General features: G+C 40.4%; 1 protein-coding gene across 2 annotated transcripts in view; it reads left to right on the top strand.

The window, feature by feature from the left end:
• st6gal2a (ST6 beta-galactosamide alpha-2,6-sialyltranferase 2a) overlaps nt 1-21,710 on the top strand; it is a 76,637-nt gene that overhangs the window by 37,901 nt on the left and 17,026 nt on the right. The window contains exons 2-5 of one of the 2 annotated variants that reach the window (XM_036139137.1): nt 504-568; nt 651-1,723; nt 18,799-18,896; nt 20,775-20,876. In XM_036139137.1, the coding sequence (XP_035995030.1) occupies nt 745-1,723; nt 18,799-18,896; nt 20,775-20,876 (1,179 nt within the window). In that variant the 5' untranslated portion in view covers nt 504-568; nt 651-744. Of the gene's footprint in view, nt 1-503; nt 570-650; nt 1,724-18,798; nt 18,897-20,774; nt 20,877-21,710 lie in introns of both variants that reach the window. The other variant, XM_036139138.1, reaches the window with a different exon arrangement.

The raw sequence follows: 21,710 nt of genomic DNA, 5'->3' as shown, positions 1-21,710 counted from the left end.
TTAATGTTATCTTGTCCTTAAAGGAGAATTTTTTATAGCTCTCTTTCAGAGTTGTGGATTTGTACAAGGTGAAGTGCAGCTGTGAACAGCGAAGATTAGGGATGGGCTGGGAGTTGAAAAATCTCCAATTGTGCTCGAGGCAACATTCAGACTCTTGTGAATCATCTCTATAGTTTTGATTCGAGTAAATCTGACATGAGTCAAGCGGGAGCTGCTGCGTGTTGATTTTTGTCATGATTCATTGTTGCTGACCTGTTGGATTTCTACAGCGTCCTTCAGCGCGCCGAAAGGCGCTTTTGAGCAAAAATGTATTATTATTACTACTGTACAGATTGGTTTGTGACTGTGACTTTTACAAGTTTTGAGTGAAAAGCAGGTTCTTTACAAACCTGTTTGTTTTTTTTCTGGATTCTGCCTGTGTGAACCGTGTTTCTTTATACACAAACCTTCAACCCTTTTTATATTTTCTAGACCCCTCTAACTGTTTCCAATCCTCTCCCTAGGGTCCTGCTAGCATCGGACACACAAGGGACACATGGACGAGGGGAAAATAAAAGCCACGTTTTAGGTGAGTGTTTCACAACTCTGCATCAAATGTCCACATGTGTCCCTCCTCCTTGGAGCAGTAACTTTTAACGTTCATGTTACAGGCCCCCCCCCCAGCTGACCTCTGGGCTAAGTCCTGGCCGCGGGCTTCGTTGTCGGCGGGGCCAGCTCGACGGATGTCTACGTGAGCGAGAGGGAATGAAGTCCAGCATGAAACAGTGGCGGAGGCTGCTGTTGTTGGCCATGCTGGCCTGGGTTCTGGTCTTTCTCGCTCTGCTCTCCTACTTCCTGGACGCTCGTGTGGATGAGACGCTGACCTCCGCCGGCTCTTTACTCTCCCAGCATCCCGACACCAGGCGGCTGGCCTCCATACAAGCCTCCAATCAGCAGCATCCCGTCTTTGGTTTGAGACCCGAACCGGCTTCGCTACAATTGACTACAGCGTATGTTAGAGACAAGCCGGGACCAGAGCCTTCCACCAGCTCCATAACCCCAGAGACCAGCATGGAGGTAAGCCAAGGCCCTTACCAGACTTACGGCAGCCAGGAGGCAACTCGCCAGGACTACTTGGACCCACAGAGCCTGGCTGCCTGGTCCTCCTTCGGGACAGAAAACGTGGGCTCTCATTCAGACCCGGCAGTCCAGAGTCGCGAGAGAACGTACCAGAACCATGCTGGTGCCACTCAATACCATGGCGGGGAGGAGGAAGAAGATGGCACAGAAAATGAAGATCAAGATCCCGGGAACACAATTAGGACTGCTGTCGACAGGAGACATGGTGGGAAGTCCTCCGACGTGGAAGATTACTCTTTCTCCAAATCTGCCTCTGTGGTGCAGCGGCTGTGGAAGGGCCGCGTGTCTGCCGGCATGCTGAGTCCCCGACTGCAGCGCGCCATGAAGGACTACATGAGTGCCAACAAACATCACGTTTCCTACACCGGACATCGGAAAAGCTCTCAGAGTGCCAAAGAGCTGCTGTGTCAAATGAAAGCCCAGGCTCAGCTGAAAACGGTGGACGGGTTGGAGGAGCCCTTCTACTCTCTGGGCTGGGCCGACTTTGTGCCGTCCCGTCCCCTGGGCCAGCTCAACAGGCAACGGGAGAGCGGTGGCTTTAAAAGCTGCGCAGTGGTCACCTCTGCGGGAGCCATCCTGCGCTCTGGACTGGGCAAGGAAATAGGTGAGTGATGGAGACAAAGATCGATAGAGGAGCTATGACAGCTTTGAAGGATAGGCTCATCAGCAGCCGCCCCATGACTTTAACTTGTTGGCGTGAGACTACTGCTCCTTGTGGTAGATTAAGGGCAATAATTTATGTTATGCAAACAATGGCAAGGAATGTTTTTTTTAAACTGAAAATGATCATGTCAGCTGTGGCAGTGCCATAGCTGATTAAAAAAACCACAGCTAACGTCGACTAACTCGTTCCATCTTTTACGGCACGAGTTAGAGCTGCAGCCTCAGGAAGTAGTTTGTGATGCATTTTGTAAATAGAGTAACAGTTTAAAAGCTACATTTATTATTATGCAATTTAATTTTTTCAATTTAAGTGCTATAAATAAGGTCCCAGAGTCGGTTTAATAAGCCACAGTGACAGGCTCCTTGAAGCCAAGGGTAACGTCATACTGCCACTCCCCCACATGCTTTTGTGCAGTTCTTGCTGCCTCTTGGCAAGGACTTTTTATTTTTATTTTTATTTATTTTTTCAAAAAACAGGTTCTTAGTCTCAATGAGACTTTCCTGGTTAAAGTAAATAAAAAATATTGCTGTGCACTAGCTGTTAGCTGGTATTATCCAACTAGTATCAGCTTGCTAGACTCCCAGGGTTACTCCATATAATCAAGAGTGGCAAAATTAGATAATATTCTCCATATTATGTGTCAGAAATATTTACCTAAAAAGTTCTTCTAAAGTGTAGCGGGTGGTTATTCTATATTATGCTTGAGTCTTTCATCATCGAGTACAACTTTTTAAAAATCTCTTTTTTTTTAAAGCTTCTATTTAGGTGGATTAACATACTGCAAAATCCTAATGCCCATCAGGAAATAGTAGCTGCCTATGTTTCCTTTAGAAATCAGAGACTTAAAAGTTTTCCCAGTCAAATGGGCTCGTTAAAATATGTATTCAGAAATCAACAAAAGCAATGCCTTTGTGTTTTATGATAATATGGACGAGACTCTTTGCACTCATTTTGCAACCGTGACAAGGCAATGTTAATACAAGGCAGTAAAAAGGTAAAGTCCTGGAGAAATTCTGTTCTCACGTTAAAACAACATTTTGGAGGAAATTACAGCGTTCTCTGCCAGCAAGATGACTGTGGGACTGGATTTAGTGTTTTCCAGCAGGTCTTGAAGGCAAAAAAACAAGAAGTAGCATGTTAGTAGTAAATCTACAACAGGACATTTTAAAAATTTCTATATGGGACGCTTTGAAATCTTGTTGTATTCAATGATTGGGAAACATGCTGTTTGCTGGGGAAAAGGATCATTGTAAGCGTTACTTTCATTTTCTGTTTTTCTTTTTCATTTTTTTTTGTGTGGTTAGAAGTTCTTGGTTTGGCTTCACAGGGCAATTCAGGTGAAATTAGACTAAAGATGTCAGAAAAAAAAACAGCTTCAGCCTGTGATACACCTGCTCTTATGAGAAAAAATGTTGTCCTCCAGTTTCTTTAAAATGTGCAAGAAACATCAATATACAGTGAGAAGTGAATGTGGAGTGGCACACACCAGGTTTTCTAGTTTAAACCTGAAACATGCAGGCAACTTCAGCAGCATCATAAATATCTTGTGGTGTTCCCTTTTATTTAATGATGGAGACGGCTTTTCTCAAAATATCACCAAACCTTTCTGTCCGTTTGTAAAGGTTTTCATAAAAGTTGAAGATTATCTAAAAAAAAACCCCACCCCAGAATTGTTAGACAAACAAACTGCTCAAAAAAATTAAAGGAACTCTTTTAAAACACATCAGATCTCAACTGAAGGATGGAGGGGCATCATGCTGGATATACATATTGATACAGAGCGGGTAATGTGTTAGAAACAAAGTAATTCAATCAACTCTTAGAGGCCTGAAAAACTGAGGCAGCAGGCTTATCCAGTTAGCTGAAATGTTGTTGCAACAAATGAAAATGGTACTCAGTAGTTGCTATGGCCCAAATGTGCTTGTATGTGTGCCTGACAACGTCGGGGCATGCTTCTTATGAGATGACGGATGTTGTTCTGGGCTGTCTCCTCCCAGATCCTGACCAGGGCATCAATGAGCTTGTGGCCAGGCTGAGGCTCAACCTGGTGGCATCGAATGAACCTAAACGTGACGTCCCAGAGATGTTCTGTTGGATTTAGGTTAGAGATGCACCGATCAGATATCGGATGATTGATGTCGATCCAGCATTCTGATCCAGTCACTTCTTCTTTTATTAATATCATACGCAGCAACACAGTGACGGCGATCTAGTCACTTCTATTCTATGTTTGCTAAGGCAGTTATGCAGAGCCTGCACAGCAGCTAGAGGTGAGCAAACACAGAGTAACATGAAGCAAGTGCCGGACCGAGCCAAGTCTGCTATTTGGAAACATTTCAAACTTGATACGCCAGTAAGTCCGATTGCAACATGCAGCTTGTGATTGGGGTGATAGGATTGGTAAATTTAACACCACAAAAGTTAAATAAGCACCCCCAAAAACACAAGGCTAAAGAACACGCAGCCCTTTTTTAAAATATTTTGACCTGATAAATTCACTCACATGGCAAGGTATACGTTTTATTCATTCAACAATAGTATCGGATAAGTATCGAGTTTCGACCGATATGCTCAACCCAGGTATTGGTATTAGATTGTATTGGAAAAAAAATGGATTGGTGCATATCTAATTTAGGTCGGGGTAGTGTGGAGGTATTGGTATCAATGTGTCCACGCTCCAGGAACATTCAGCATACTCTTCCCACACGAGGCCTGGCATTATATTGCACCAGGACCCACTGCACCAGTAAAATGGTCTGAAGGACAAAGTGACACAGTTCTTTCCATCCCTCCATGAATGTGCCTTCCCAGACCAACGTTGCACCATTGCTAACGGCAGTCGGCCCACTCGGCTCTCCATCTACCACTCTGTCTGTAACACTGACAGCAGCACAGCTCACCTGTTTTTCTTGTTGATAAAACCTTGAAATCGGGGATATTTCCAGGAACATCTTTTGCTTTTGCTGGGGACAGGTCGTCCAAAACGGAGACTTTTCCCAGAAATCGGAAACATCTGGTCACCCGAATAATCACGCCTGTTGTCTGTCGGCCATCTTGCCGATATCCGTCAAGAGGGTTGTCCTCTTTGCAGTCCATCACTCCGTTCAGTCTCTCACTGTGATTATATTTAACACATTAAGAATCAATTGTCCAGAATGTTATTGCTTTCTAATTCAGCGCATACGTTTTAAAACACTGTTTTTATTAAAAAGGGGTACGAAGAAGTGAAACTTATTTAATCAAGCCCCTTCTCCTTCCTCTAGCACACCAAGGGTGGTGCGCGAGCTGCCACTAGGGGGTGCGTGAGCTGAAAACTGTAATGGCGTCTGACCGTGTTTTTTCCCCCCCCACACAATAAAGATGTGTAAATAAGGAGTTCTTTTGTAAAGCTTATAAACTGTAAATTTAATCAATAAACAAAATGTATTGTAATGATCCGTATTAGACTTTATTGCTAAATGCTGTTGCACACAACAGCATACTGTTTCTTTAAGTAGGTTGACCATGTTCACTTACAGAGCTGTAATACTTTTCATTGTGATTCAGACAGGCGCAGTTCATTTTACAGATGCGGTTTTAGCGCATATTCAGACAGAAACTGAAAAACCAGAGGCGGGGCTGCGGAGAGCCGAAGTGTGTTGGTATGGGCGTGTTTACCTGCTGGATGTAACCGCTGTGAAACAATCAGATAATAGCTTTTTATTCCTCTGATTTTTTAGGCGCTCTGTTATTGTTACTCTGTGCTGCTCTACCGAAGCGTAGCTTGCTGACTCGCTCGTCATCTGACATAAATCAAATCAAACTTCTTCATGTTTGTATTTTGCGGCATAAATTGTGAGTCAGACTCAGATTAAGAAGCGGGTACATTAAATAAATAAAGTGAGGACACGCACAGGTAGCCTATATCATCAGAGTTTAGTCTGAGAATCCACCTCTCTGCTTCAGAGAAGTTTCAGGTTTCTCGGGGTTCTGCTGTGGGCGAGAATTTGAATCTTCTTTTCTTCTAGGTTCTTTACTGTATATTCCCTTTTGCTAAAAATACCTAATTTGGTATCCACAGACCATCTAAGATTAAACCCAGATTATTTGAATGGAGTTTATAATTGATGAATTAAGCGTGATATCTTTTTTTAAGAAAACCCGTTTGAGCCTTTTCTTAAATTGTCTCATGCTTTAATTCAGCGGTGAGTTTGGTCCAGACCCTCACACCGCTTATTGAAATGTCTTTTCATGCAACTGTGAGGTTTGAAATTCTACCAGATCTGAGAGTTTTAGCAAGCAAGGATGAATGAATAATGGATTAGTGTGGTGGTGATAGCCAGTCCTGTGAACCATCCTAATGGCTCTTTTCTGCAGCGTCCATAGCGGTTTGAGAGATGTCCTGTAGGCGATTGATTTACTAAGAATTGCGATGCTTGTAGATAGTTAAGTCTGAACATTTTTAATATGAGGTTTTCAGCTAATTATGTTGTCAATGACCACGGCTAAGATTTTAATTTAATTTACTCTTTCCACCTTTACCCCATCAGTTATGGATTTCGCATCTATATTTGGTTTGTAATTACCAAATATATTCAGTTTTGTCCTTAAATTAAAGGACAATTTGTTTTTGACAAGCCCTTTTTATTTTATTTTATTCATCTCTGGAGTGATATCATCCTAGAGCTGCTCTATGCACTCACCTATCCAGAAAATATTTGAATCATCTGCAAAGAAAACAAAAAGTAAAACCTTTGAAACCTTACCTATGTAATTTGTGTAGAGAATAAACAGTTTTGGTCCCATTTCTGACCCATGAGGGACATCACAAGCAAATGTCCAAGCATGACGACATCACAAATTGTTGCCTGCTAGTTAAATAGCTCTTTATCTCTCCGGAGCCATTCCCCCGTACACCGTATTGTTTTCATTTACTGATGTGATAAATTGTTTCAAATACTTTTTTTTTTGGATCAGCAAACTGACCCATTGCAAACTTCTCTTTATATATTGAGCTGGTGATTTCCTCTATTAATGCAAATGCTGTGGATCTCTCTGATCTAAATCCATACTGACTTTCAGAAAGTAGTTTATGTTTATCAATAACATTTTCCAGACTGTTAATAAAGAGCTTATTGCAAAATTGTGAACGTAGAGAAATAGGTCTATAGTTAAACCTTGTTGATACCGAACTGTGATATCATTGCATTATTCTATTGGTCATTTGTTTCTGTTTTATTCTTAGTAGGGCTTTTTTTTTTCTTTTTTTTTTTACTATTTTTTCACTACCCCCCACCTCCAGTAGTTTATTAGCTTTCCTCATTCTTTTCATTTTTACTTAGTAGTTTATTTCAATGTTACTAACCTTGTTAAAGAGTTTGTTGACAGACATATTTAGTTGATAAAATCTTTTATTTTGGAGGGCAGTCATTTGTTTTTATTCTGTGTCGCAATTGATGCAGAAGTATGCAAACATGCAAGTTCACTTCCTCATCTATTCTTTTATGCCACGCCCCACCAGGCAGGTTCTTGTGAAAACTGACAGATATTGAGAGTAAGATAGCTCCTGATAATTAGGTGGTTTCCTCACTTGGTAACTTTGATTATGTTATTATGTTATTATATTACATTGTTATTAGCTGCCCCTGGCAGTTCTGTTTAGCCAAGCCTAACCTATTGTTGCTCAAGAAGGTTTTATGTCTCTGCTGCATTAGAACAGGCCTGTTCTTGGTTATAAGCGACTATTGGCAGCTCTACAATAAGTGGGGAGAGTGTGAACTCGGCGACAGATGGCTCACTAGAAAAAGCACACAAAACCCCCTCTGATAGCCAGTCAGCCTTCTTCACATCCCATATAGCTTCCTTGCATTTCTGAGACTAAAGCGATCCAGAACAAGTACTAACTTAACCTTTATAGTTGTAAACTTCATTTTTTGTGACGTTTTGATAAGCTGACCCATTTCTATGAAGCATTCGTTGCTTCATTTCACTGGAAAGGGAGGAACTGACTAAGCAGGTTTCTCGCTAAATCAGATGCAAGATGATGTAAACCTGCATTATGCACTTGATCTTGTGGTCACGGTGGAATTGACTTGTTGTGCTGTGTCAGTGGAAACATTAGTCGTTCCACTTTAGTCTGTCCAAAGCTCCCCTTATAGTGAAATTGCTTCAGGTGCTAAAAGGTTTCCTGCACTCTCACAGAAATGCTGACTAAATACTTATTCCAGTCGACCATAAAGTGTGCGACTGCTCGTTTTGTGAATTTTTCTCCTTGCCGAGTATTTTTTCGCCTCCTCTCATCTTGAAGGACATATTTGATTTAGCAAATAAAAAAAAGCAGTTGCAGTCCGTCTCTTTATTTCAAATTCTGCAGGTGCATCAGAATGAGATACAATACCCTCCATGTTTGTTCTGTGTTTCTGTCCCAGTACCATGACTCATGTGAAGACGCCTGTGAGCAAACAGAGTTGATCTGTTTATATTATTGAACATGTGTAAACCCTGAACTTTCATACAGTTGAAAACAGATATTTATACCAGTTACTCAATAAAAAAAACAAAAAATTCTCACGGTCAGACTTCTTTTTTTCTTAATGTCGGTTAGGATTACAAAATAGTTTCTATTTGCTGCATGTCAGAACATTTTGAGTGTCCTTGCACAAGCTACTCAAAAACAGTTTGCTGGAGTCTTGGCCCATTCCTTAAAACATAATTGGTGTAGCTAAGGCGAGTTTGTAGGCCACCTTGCTCACATACACATTTTCAGCTTTGCCCAGAGATTTTCTCAAGCAAGCGGAGATCAGGGCTTTGTGATAGTCACTCCAGAGCATTCATTTTGATGCCACTTGCTGCCACTGCTGTACTTCAAAGTTAGGAAATCTAACAATGGGCAACCTATTTTTGTTTCATCAGACCACAGCAAATCTCTTCAGAAATGGAGGTCATTGTCTATGAGAACATGCAAACTTTAATCTACTTTTATTACTTCTGGGAGTGATGGCATCTTCCTTTCTGAGTGGTCTTTCAGCCCATGTTGGTAAAAAACATGTTTCATTGTGGAAAAGCTTCTGCTAGCGTCTTCAGAAAGTCTCTTCCCCTGAGGTTGATGGGCACATTTTGCACTAAAACACGCTCATGTCTGCTACACAGAACCCGTCTTCGTTCTGAACAGCATGATGGCTGGCCATTGCCATGCTGGTTCGATCTGTGTGTAAATATTTGACGGGATGAATTTTGCCCCTTCAGGCATCTAGGAGTTGTACCTGATGAACCAGAATTATGTTTTCTGATATCTTTCTTTCCTTTTCTTTTTCATTGAAGGCATCCTTTAAAAACATCCCCAGGCGTGCCCTCCGTTTAACACAGGTGTGTTATATTAACCTGTCATAAGCATATAAGTCATGACATCCTCAACTGGGCTTTTCCAAGCAGCTTAAAGTAGGGATGCACGGATATAAAACATTGATATCTGATATTAAGACTTCTGTTATGGCCAACAGCAGACTTTCACCCGTTCCACACCCTAAAAAACTTCCATCACCATCATTTTAACATGTCTAAACAAATACCACAAGGCCAACACTCTTCCCTCCTTCTCTGAAAACAGGCACACCAACTGAAACGAGATCTACATAAACATGGAGTTATTGTCTCAATTCTTCTGTTGTTAAAAAATTACCATAAAATATCAGCCGATACAGATGTTAACGCAGCTATATCATTCATTGCTAGTTTAGCTGCATTGTAATTCAATTATGTGAGCATCTGAATCAATAGAAAGTAACAAACTAGCAGTTTGTATGGCACTCAGCAATTAAATAATACATCATTTCGGTAATTCCAGCTGATTTAAAACTGGAAAGGTTTAGTCTGACCTAAAGTTAGACAGTGAATAAACAAAATGTCATGTGTCTGTTTATTATAGGGTTTGCAGTTATCATATTTTAACTGTATCTTTGTAGAAATGCATTCCGGAAGGGCCTTATTTTGACTGTATGGGAGTGGAAAAAAAATATTTAAAGAAATTGTTATTCATAGTCATCCTCACCAAAGTCTCTCCCATACATACTAAAACCACACAACAGCAGGGGTATTGGCTCAGTGTGTCATCATCCCCGGGTTCATTTTTCAAAAAATAAAAGAGGGGAGAGACACTTGAATCAGCTCGATAAACAAGAGAACCTTCATGCGGCTAAAGTAATCACCAAACAGCTGGTGCTGGAAGAGCTTGCATTTACGCGACTTTAATTCTTAAAGTTTAGCAGGAAATCAAACTGCATTGATCCTTCTATAGTTGCTGTCACCCCGCTGTCCTTCCTAAAAACCCAGTGCCGGCATGCATTCTGCAGCTCATCACTAATATTCAATATGCTCAGGAAACAAATGAGGATCTGACCTCTTTTCCATGGTACCTGCAGGTTTTCTGGCATTTAGACCGTGTTGTCATTGACTGAAGCCTGTGTGTGAGAGGCTACTCTGGGGTTTAGTGAAGCGTGTGGAAGTCAGATGGTGTTTGGCTGCCATCATCTGGCTGATGGAGGGAATGACACGCAAACCAAGGGCAGAGGGAAACAGGTATTCCTGTCAGGCTGCTGGAATATATGATTAATGAGGCTGTTTGGGGTTGTATTATTTTCAGTGTCATATTTTAAGAGGGAGGGCACAGGTTAAAAACGTAGTATATTTGGTTACATTGGGTTTTTTGAAGTGATCAGACACTCACCAATGTTTTCTTTCACTTCATTCAAAACATGAATATTACTAAAAAAGGACATTTATTTGTACAATATTTAAAAAAATAAATGTTTAGTAGAATATTAGACTATTCCACGAGGCCAATAAAATGTTTTTTGATCCGCTTACTAGAGCTGGGCAGATTAACCCAGTAGAGAAGAGGTAATGTTCCTCACCTGCCTGAAGCACGGTCTGAGAGCCTCACCTACGTATTCCACCTCTCACCGTTTTCATAGCCAATCATTGTAATTTCTTCAAATGTTATCCGTTGTATAAGACATGTGTGATTATCGCCTTCTTTCCGGGATGTCGTGTGTGGGCCTCAGCAAAAGGAGTGGGTCAACAAAAAAAAAAGGAAATTAATAAAGAATTAGCATCTTCATAAAGCTGTGCAACAGATGGAGGCATAAAGTGCCGTAAATATTTCCTGCTAGACGGCTCATCTGACTCTGAACATAATAAGTTAGGTTGGTCCAAAACAAGCAGAAAACGGGCCTCCTTGAATCTTCCTTCACTGGAAAGCACTCTGGTCTTCAAGCAGATCAGGTTCTGGACCTTGCCACTCATCCTCCAGACTCTCGGATTTTAATTTAGAATTTTTGTTACCTAAAAGAAGGACTTGGGACCACTGAGAAACAGTTCCATTCTTTGCTCTTAACCTCAGGCGAGATGTTTTTCACACTTTTGGCTTATGGGTGGATTAGCCCAAATGTAACAGTTGTAGCCCGTGTCTTTGTTACATCTGTGTGTGGCGGCTCTTGAAGCTCTGCAGCAGCACTCTTTGCCTTGCGAATCTCCCCAAAGCTTTGTTTCGTGGCTTTAGTTTCATAACCATCTCAATGATCATACTTGTTGATTGTGCAGCTCGTTCTACCACACTTTGTCCTTCCACTTAACTTTCCATTAAACTGCTCAGACCTTTTCTTTTTCTAGTCTCTCCGGAGAGTGTCACTGAGACTCAGATCAGAAGTCTGTCCAATAATCATGTGGCCCATAGCATTTTACTTCTGTACTTTTTTTTTAATTATTGGTTACTGATGTAACGTTCTTCATTTTGTTTCCTTCAGCTGTAAGCCATAATCATTGAGACAAACAGAGATACACCCATTCAATATGTACATTTGTATGTAATGGACCTACATAATATAAACACTGAAACAGATTCACTTTTTTAATACTTTAATTTACCACAATGTACCCCTGTAAGGTGCTAGATAGGTGGGAAATGAACAAATGACTGAATGCCCCCTGGTGACAGGATAAGATATGACACTGAGGAGTTTGAAATCAACAGCACCGTAAATGTTATAAGCATCATTTGTTCACTATGTGAATCTTTACTGATATTTTGTGTCTCTGTGTGTGCCAGTGTTGCCCTGTGAAACCAGGCTTATGGTCTCAATCAGAGGGTCTGCCAGACCTGCTCGGCTTAACCGTTCTGAGCGATCACACGATGAACCTCGTGTCTGGATCAAAGAGGGCTGTTCGGGGACGGAAACATCACCACATTTCTGTTTTTGACATTTCGGGCAGATCCAAACGTATTTATAATCGGCGTTTGTTTTAAAGATCACATTATAAATAATGATCAACCGTACGGGTTTATTGTTAAAAAAGATCCCCATTAGCTGTCACCAAAAGTGGGACGACCTAGTCTTCCTGGGGTCCACAAGACAAAACAAAAATCACTTAACAATTAAACATTGTAGACATTGTTATAGATGTCTTGAGAAATCATTCCGAATAAGTTATAACATTCATATCTAATACATTAATATTCACTTTCATACAGTAAATGTGTTAATTCACTACACACAAATTTAAATAGTGCATTCTCAAGTAATAATTAAAAGATAACTTTACTATTGAGTTCAAATTTCAAATACAGCACATACAGTACAACACAATTCAATTAGAGGTGTCCAGTGCAGAAAAGTTAAGGTCATTTATGATTTATCTTTGTTTGTCAACGCAACCTAAACGCAGAGAAATTCTTCTTCTGCCTTTCACCCATCCCTCAGGGAGCAGTGGGCTGCCGCTGTGGCGCCCAGGGAGCATTCTGGGGCCAGGGGTCTTGCTCAGAGACCCAGAGCATTTATTGGGTTCAGTCTGTGGGATTTGAACCCAGAAAACTTGCAGACTCTCTAACCACTTGTTCAGACAAAACAAATACGATGCCCCTAATTTAAAAAAGACAAATATATGCCTGGAAATCTTTTTCACTCCAGTGGAGCATTTCCTCTCCATTTGTGTCTCGCTTTATTTTGCAGACTCTGTACGGAGTACCAGCGTTCTGCCAGGCTGACCCTGGACACGAGAACCATGAAAACCAGTTATATCTGAAATGATCTGATATTAGATGATTTTCCATTTTTACCATTCATATGTAGAAAATGCTTTTTTTAATAACACTTTCTATTATGCAGTCTTTGGTTGCTGTTAACCTGCAGGACCTCCAATCATAAACACGTTGAATAAACAAGCTGCATGCAAAAAGAGCAAGAGGAGAGGTATCGCATCATTGTTATGTTAGACAGATAAGCATAAAAAGGGACGTGTCCTTACAAACGATGTTTCATTAACATGTTTCAGAAACAGAGACTGATCCCTGCGGGCCGATGAAGGCTTTCAGGTCAGCATTGGAAATTGAAGGATTACATTTGTTTTATCAGTTAATTTTAGTCTCAATAAATGTAAGGAGATAAAGAAGATGCAGACACACACATGAAGGCATTTTACATCTGTGGTTTAATGCATTTTTAAGGGACATGAGTGGCTACTGACATGGAAATGAACACAGACCTAGACAGAATTCTGGTATAGTAAATATACTTTTTTTAATGTAAACATGCTTAAATGAGAATTCATTTATTTCTTTTTTACTGAGTTGAATTGTTCTGTTTCATTTAGCACTGAATAATTCCTCTCATTTACACCAGAACACGATGCCTGGTGGTAAATGCAGCTCATATAAAAGAAGCTTCATGTTGAATATTCAGATGGGCCATCCTGTGGTGCTTTGTCTAGAGGAAACACTTTCACTTGTGCTGCAGAACCTACAGTAAATACTGCTTCTTCTCTTACGGTGAATAAATAACGATATGCTAAACCATGATTCTCCCTCAACCGTGCTTTAAAGTTAAGGTAAATATGTTATATTAGTGAAACAAAGGTTGTCTAATCAGGTTCTTTTGGCCTGAAGGTAGACTTTCAAACTCAAGAGATGCTGCCAGGTGCCTTTGTAAAAGTACCTTGTTTATTCTGTTATTTTTATTTATTTAATTACTTGTAAAAAGTCTGTCAAATAACATCACCGTGGATTTGTGTTTTTCTTATCTGGGTGTTTGTTGTACGGTAGCTCACACAAGTGAGCACGCGTCTCACGATTGTGTCACTTTTTTCTTATCGTAGGACAACACTGAGTTGAGGACATTTTCATTCATCGATAAGCAGTCAGTATACCTGTGTAAATTTGCAGCAGCCACACGGCCATCGATTTCTATGAGTACACACTTGTTGGGTTGACACCGTGTCAAGCATGTGTAGGAGCCACCAGGTCAGGAGCAAAATACAAAGCGCTTTGCCTACAGTCAAACGCGGTGGTGGGAGAGTCATGGTTCGGGGCTGCATGATTTTCACTAAGGGAACAATAAATGCCAACATGCACTGTGACCTACTGAAGCAGAGCAGGATCCCCCTCCCTTAGGAAACTGGGCTGCAGCTGTTATAAGAATTATTATTCTGAAGTCACTATGGCCTCACACCACTCGGACGTGGGAGGCCTGGAGACCTGATGGCTGTGTATAAGATCCACTGTTTGCTGAGTGCAAGGCTTAATGCTGCGTAGAATGATTATTGTCTATGATAGACTGTCTTTGTTATGTCTCAAGCCAAGGCCACTGTGCGGTATTAGGGGAAGCCGGAAAAAAGAGACAAGCAGAGATAGAGCAGACGGAGACTGCAGCGGAACCGTGGGGTGCGATTACTTTCCATCTATGTGATCTCTGCTCTGTGCTGGAACGTCATTACCACCGTCTCCTCATTTAGTAAAGATGGGAACTCAGTTATTATTGTTTAGAATTTCATCTACAATTCCCATAACAGCAGCTCAGTTTTCCAGCATGAAAACGACTCCAATCACACCATCAGGGCAACCGCTGCCTCGCTTTAAGACCCTAAAGGGTGAAGGTGCTGGACTGGCCAAGCATGTCTCCAGACCTAAACCCTAATGAGCATCTGTGACTGTGAGGCATCCTGAAATGGAAGGTGGAGGAGTTTAAGGTATCTAACGTCCAGCAGCTCCGTAATGTTGTCATAGAGGAGAGAAGAGGACTCTAGAGGCAACCCATGAAGCTCTGGTGGAGTTAAGGCAGCACTGGGAAATAATGGTGGCCGCACACAACTTTGATACTTTGGGGCCAAGTTAGACGTTTTTACTTCAGGGTGTACTCGCTTTTGCTGCTAGCAGCACGTTATTTTGAGTTGGCAACAAATTCCCACCGATATACAAGCTGTCCACTGACTATTTACATTGTATTAAAGTGTCATATTTTCAGTGTTTTCCCAAAAAACATATACTGAAACATTTACAGAAATGTGAGGGCTGTACTTACTTTTGTGGGATAGTTTGCAATTCTTTCTCTCCCTGAGTGTCATAATTGTGATTTTCCTTATGAACTGGGGAACCCACACTGCAAAAATAAAACTAAAAATAAGAAAGATTTTCTTTAAAGTTAGTGTATTTTTCCTTGATTTAGCAGGTAAATAAGATTATTTGCCAATGGAATAAGATTTTTACACTTAAAATAGGAACAACCCATCTCGATCATCTTATTTCAAGTGTAGTTCACCTAATTATCTTATTTTAGGGGTAAAAAAATACTCATTCCATTGGCACCAATTTCAAGAATATTTTACTTATTTGTAGTTCTGTTTTTGCAGTGCACTGACTTTACTTAACTTTGAGCAATTGCATTTTTAAAACCCACATTCTTACCACAAGAAGTTGCAAAACAAAACACAAATGTTAGATGTTTATTTCTGAGAAAGTTTTTGTGCTGATGTAAAAAAAAAAAACAAAAAAAACAATCAGTGTTTTGGGAAATGGTGATTTGAAGGCCACTGTTGTTGTCAGGCTCTTTGTGTCAGAGACACGTCTGGAGCATTATAGCGGAGGACTAGAGCAGCTGGCCAGGCTCGACTGTTTGCTGAAGGTTTATAAAACGCACGATGAAGGAGTGTCGGAGCACTCGCTGCAGGATCATTCATCCGTGTGTCAGTTCAACAGAGGAGGAGGAGCGCTGAAACTTAATCGATCAGCAAACAGGCTGAAATGTATGTAAATGATGCACCATCTGTTAAGATGCCGATTGCACAAAGCCAAATAAAAAAAATGAAGGGCGTCAAAAATGAATCGGCCTCGCAGTATGATCGCGTTTTTTTTTTTTTTTTTTTTTAAGGGGAGCTCATTAGTCATCACCCTTCAGTTACTGGAACAAACCACTAGGAGGCGCTTTAGCTCTGCTTGTCAGTGAGGATCATCAGCACAAGAGTTCAGACAGATTTACACGTTTTGGTTGCTTCAAGCTTTATCTGGATTAATTATTCAAAAGGAGAACTATTACTGTTTTAAGATCTTGATAGGAGGCACGGGGGGTTGGAGGCTAATCTTTCTTCTCTTTGCTGACAAGGAAAATGTCATCTTTATCTGACATGATGGAGCTTCTTCTCCTCTGACTATTGATATTTGGTGCTGGGGGTTGGCGACGTGGGAATAAAAATCACATCACAATTTGTCACCAGTAAAATTCGGATTAAGATTGTATCTCGATTTCCCTATAAAAAAAATCATAGCTCTGGAAATAAAAGACGTTGTTCACATAATCTTAAACCAAAAAGGTTTTCTAACACTATTCTAATCCATCGATGTGATTTTGCTAACGTGTGTTGAACGGAATTAATATTTAAGCAACATGTTGCAAAGTGCACTGACTCTTAAGCTGCATTTTTATAACGCTAAACAATGTATCTTAATTTGAAAATAAAACACTCAGGTAAAGTTCACTTTTTCACTTCATTGAAATCTAATGATTATTTTTGTGAAAATTCACCTATATCTATTTATCTGAATCATCCATTTTACTACAATTATCTACCACTACCATCGTTGGTGGCAGAAGTATTTATAATTTTTCAGTCTCACAGTCACCAACACACTCAGAAGGCCTTCTGGGTTTGTTGACATGTCAGCATTTTTTTACCAGCGTTTTACCACAATTTTAATTTGCTTTATGCTATTTAATGTTCAGAGGCTTTTACTGTGAAGGTTTTCCTTATTGAGGCGATTAATAAACATAACCCTGTCATTGTTTTATCAATAAATCCTACCTGCTGGTAAGAAGTAAGATGGTTCTGAGGAGCATAAACATCCAGCTAGATTAGTTACAACATCACTATCGTCTGCTAGGCAGCTAGTCACAGCTGGAGGAGAGGGAAGCTTCTGTCGCTTATATCTGCAATGAGCAAGGACAAAATATCTTCAGATTACTTTCCTTCCCACGGTTGTATAGTCCAAAGTTCAGCTGCATGGGACACTTGGGGCTCTTTGTTTTTTTTTGTTTTTTATATAAATACCTGCCTTGCTTTAACTGCGCTCTGCGTCTGCTGCTACACATCTGAAACAAAGCGTTTGTTACACAATCGAAAACTCAGGGATTTTTTTTTTCTGTTTTATTTATTACCTAGTTATTTTATTGTCAGCTCGAAGAACAGAGTCACAGTCTTAACCCACCTATAAAGTTGTACAGGGTTGGACTGTATTCCACAGAAAGATCATCATCATCAGAGTACATTTATCTTCTTGGGCCGATTGCACCCCAGACAAAGGCGCGTGACGCAATATTATCGCCTCTGTGAAAGTATTGTGGGCAGGCCGGCTTCTGCATACATTCATTCAGTGGAATATACTAGAAAAGGTGTGTGTGGGAGTGTGTGTGTGTGTCCCAGCCGTGTTTCTAATTGCAACAGACCTACAGATAGGTGAGAGAGAAGACCTTGAGGATACATTCTTGCTGTTTCTCAGGACTGAGAAGATGGTGTCATTGCAAAGAGAAAATAGTTTTTAATACAAAGGAAGTTTCCATGAAACATTCAAAATGAATACTACCACACAGACCAACCAGTTTATCCCTAATGTTAATTCAGACGCAGTTAATGACCACTGACAGACTAATATAAGTTTAAACACAGTCACAAAAGGCTAGTTTTAACAAAGCTCTGTCACTCAATTTGGTTTTAATGGTAACAGCACTTACTAGAATACTACTATCGTTGTTGTTATTAAAACCAGTTACCAATTTAATCCCTGCTGAACAAACTTATTTGTTTCTTGTTTTTAAGTCGAAGGATTTGGAGGAGAATGAAATCTATGCGCCTGAGCAGAAGCAAAGATCTGCAATGCGTAGCGTTTACCTTCCACATTCACTCCGCTTTGGCAGCGCCTCAAAATGTTGCTATCGCTAGGGCGACTGTGGCTTGATGGGTTGAGTAGTCGTCTGGCAACCAGAAGGTTGTGGGTTCGATTCCAGCTTCCCCTTGCCACATGTCGATGTGCCCTTGGGCAAGGCACTTAACCCCAAGTTGCCTACCGAGCTGCGTCTCGGTGTATAAATGTGTGAGCGTTAGTGAGAGCGACTGGGTGAATGTGGCTATAGTGTACAGCATGACCGGAAAAGCGCTATATAAGTTCAGTCCATTTACCATTTACCATATCCTTCTCAGTCTAAGATTGCCTGTAATAATAGAGGGAACATTGAAATTAGCTCTGTTCTGCCGCTTTGTTTGACCCGATAAAGGCTTCGCTTCGTCTCCTGCAGCTTCAGGCTGCGACTGAATGTGTGAGCGCATTGTTCCATCCTTGCTTGACTGAAATGATCCCTGCAGCTTCAAGGCTCGGTCTTTCGCCAGTGTGCCAAGCTGAGGTTCCCAGGCTTTCCATATGAGACGCTGTGGCGTCTTACCTCCAGGAGAAAAGACTAATATAAAATGTTTGTGTAGTTAGAGCAGAACCTGAGCGACACTGGTCTGATTCCTGTCCTCAAGCTTGGAAGAATTTAATAAATTCTGATAGAATAAAGATCACCATCTCCTTTTTGGTAATTAAATAGTGATTCATTTTTTTCTCCATCACACTCTTCACCCCTTCCTACGTGTTTGTTTATTATTTTAACATTATGCATACTTCGAGAGCAGCCCAGGTCTTGCATGTCCTGCTGTTGATCAGGGGAACCTGGTTTGTCTTTCAGACTCCCATGATGCAGTCCTGCGGTTCAACGCCGCCCCCACAGAGGGATATGAGCACGACGTGGGAAACAAAACTACCATCCGCATCATCAATTCACAGGTAAGTCAGAATCTGGCCTCGGATGACTCAAATGAATCCTAATAATTTAGTATCTCAAACCTGTGCAGCTCTCAAACATTTATTAAGAAAAACATCCCTCTATGTTGTATTTTTTTAGAAAGGGCATTGTTATAAAGTTATTTGAAAAAATAAGCCTCTCGGTCAATGCAAAACACTATAACTCATTTGGAGTAGAAGGAAATATATATTTTTGTGGTGTAAAGGCAGAAATTCCAGTCTTGGTAAAAATGAAAGTGCCTCTCTTTCAATTTCATAGCTTCATGTCAATACCAGTTTCACGGTCACTATTTCCTAAGCAAAAATGGGCAAAAATGAAAAGCTTTGTGTAATGGGCAAGGAGAAGAAAACTAGCAGCGTCTATATATATATATATATATAAAAAAAGCTACACGAGCCGGAGATTTGGTAATTTCAGTTCGAGAACATGTAGGAATGTGTTAACATAATACAAAGTAGGAAAGGCACCAGCCCTGACCTTAGAGGAGCAAGTTACATCATTTCTATTAGAGAAAAGTTACCAGACCATTTTCAAACAACTTGAAGTCCATCATTCTACAGAGAGAGGGGTTATTCTGAAGTGAGAAACCTTTCAGTTGCTGCTAATCATCACACAAGTGGATTACCCAGCCAGATCACTCCAAGTCAAATGTGCATAGAAGCTACAAGAAAATTCAGGAGTACCGAAAATGTACGGGTTGTCTGAATGGGTTGCCAGGAGAAAAGCCTTCCTCTCTAAAATGAATATGGCAGCACCGGTCAGCTTGCAATGACTTGCCTGAATTAACCAGAAAACAAATTTCTTTGGAATTAAGGTGGAGATGCCAATGTTAGGCGAAAACACCTCGTAGCAACAGCCCAGCGGTGCAGGGGGGATGATTTGGACTCGTTTTGCAGTGACAGAAGCTGGGGACGTTGGAGTCATTGAGTCATAAACTGATGTGTGAGAGAAAGTAGCTGTCAAATAAAGATCTTTTGTCTGAGAACTAAATTTGTATAAAATGGTTAGAATTAGGTTTCATACGGACATGTATGAGAGAGTGATGGTCCTACAGAAAAGGACTACTTCAACTCGTCCATTTTGTTTGATAAACAATGACATATTGAAATGGGACGTGTGTTTTTGGACACTTGAGATAGTAATTACATTTAGAAGCCGGTAAAGAACGGATCATATTTATTAAGCCCTGTTAATTGAAATAATTGACATGAAAGAATGTGTATTTTTTTCCTTTACCATGAGGGTATCTGCTTAATTGGTCCGACACCAGAACATTTCTTAAATTACAATTCTGGGTCCAATGTAGATGCAAACTACAGCTATTTGGCCCAGCACTCTATACAACTTGTGAGTTTTAACCTTTTACTTCGTCGGTTTGTCAAATACTGAAAACTCAGACATTTTCCTCCTGTTTAATAATGCATAAAAACTCCCTCAGAACTCCCACTGTATGCAGTTTTTAAACACACCAGCCAACAGCTTGTACTTTGTGGCACTTTTTTTGACTTTAACAAAAGCAGATAAAAGTTAGAGCTCATATTTTGAGGCAATAAAAGGACATTCTTATACTTGATTGATTTCCCGGCAGATTCAAAACGTTTGTCTTTCAAAGACAATGCTGCACATCTTGAGTCTTTTGTTCTTTTAAAAAAAAGTGAATCAAATCAGCCAATCAGAATTTAACGGAAACTGCAAATTGGTATTGGCCTATGGTATTAATTAACACAAATAAGCAGCTTAAACCAACCAATGTTGGTTTGAGCAATTGATTCAGTTTTAGTTTGCCACAAAAAAGGCTCAATACAGCTTGACGCTGTCATTAAAAAGACACCTAACTTTTCACGTTGCCTCTTTTGCAGATTTTGGCAAATCCCAGACATGAGTTCAACACAAGCTCCATCTATAAGAATGTAACGCTGGTGGCCTGGGATCCTGCACCTTACGCTGTTAACTTACATAAGGTACGTAACTCACCCAGAGGAGGGGTGGCGACAGCTCAGCGCTGTTTATGCATCAGGGGTTTTGAAGGAACAGAAATGCAGAAACATCAAAGTCCGCGATGCGTGAATAGCAAACTATAGAAAAACTAAAGGACATCTGATGAATCTAATGCGACAGACACACTTTATAGAAACGATTCCCTGTTGCCTTCCCAAGGTCATTTCAGACATGATATCAGAGCTTATCATTCTCGGCTTGGATCACACTCTTTATTTTTTCGCTCGGCAACTCTCCTCTGATCTCAGCGTGTCTTTGAACAAGCTCTGGTTTACGTTTGCTCTTACGTACTTTTTTTTATTTTCTCTATTGTTACTTTTTTTTTTCTGGAATTGCGTCTTTCCAGGGGAGATGCACCAGTCAATGAACTCTGATGAGAGGTTCTTTTTTCTTTTTTTTTCTTTTTCTTTTTTTCAAAGGTATGAAAATTTTATTTTTTTTCGTCAAAATAAGAAGAAGATTAGGCACATATCCTTTAATGCTGAAATGTGGATAATCCTATAATCCCCTCAGTTTCTGTTGCATGTAAAACTACTACTTCCGTCATAGAATATGCAGTTCATTTGTTTTATCTTTTATGTGGGTATAGTCCTTAGGAAAACATATTGCAATCAGTCAAAATCAGAGTAACAGCAGTGCAGAAGGCAAAGAAACCCAGATACTGGTATTGGCCAGGAAAAGCCTGATCAGTGCATCTCTAGTTCTCACAGTCTGTAAGATCCCGCCTGCTTCCAGATTTGCAATTAAAATTGATTTGCTTTCATGCGGCGGGTGGTCTGCTCTCTGAATAATTTAAA

Source organism: Fundulus heteroclitus, chromosome 7, assembly GCF_011125445.2.
Source record: "Fundulus heteroclitus isolate FHET01 chromosome 7, MU-UCD_Fhet_4.1, whole genome shotgun sequence".
NCBI classification, from domain to species: domain Eukaryota; kingdom Metazoa; phylum Chordata; class Actinopteri; order Cyprinodontiformes; family Fundulidae; genus Fundulus; species Fundulus heteroclitus.
This window is presented reverse-complemented; position numbering and strand designations above follow the sequence as displayed.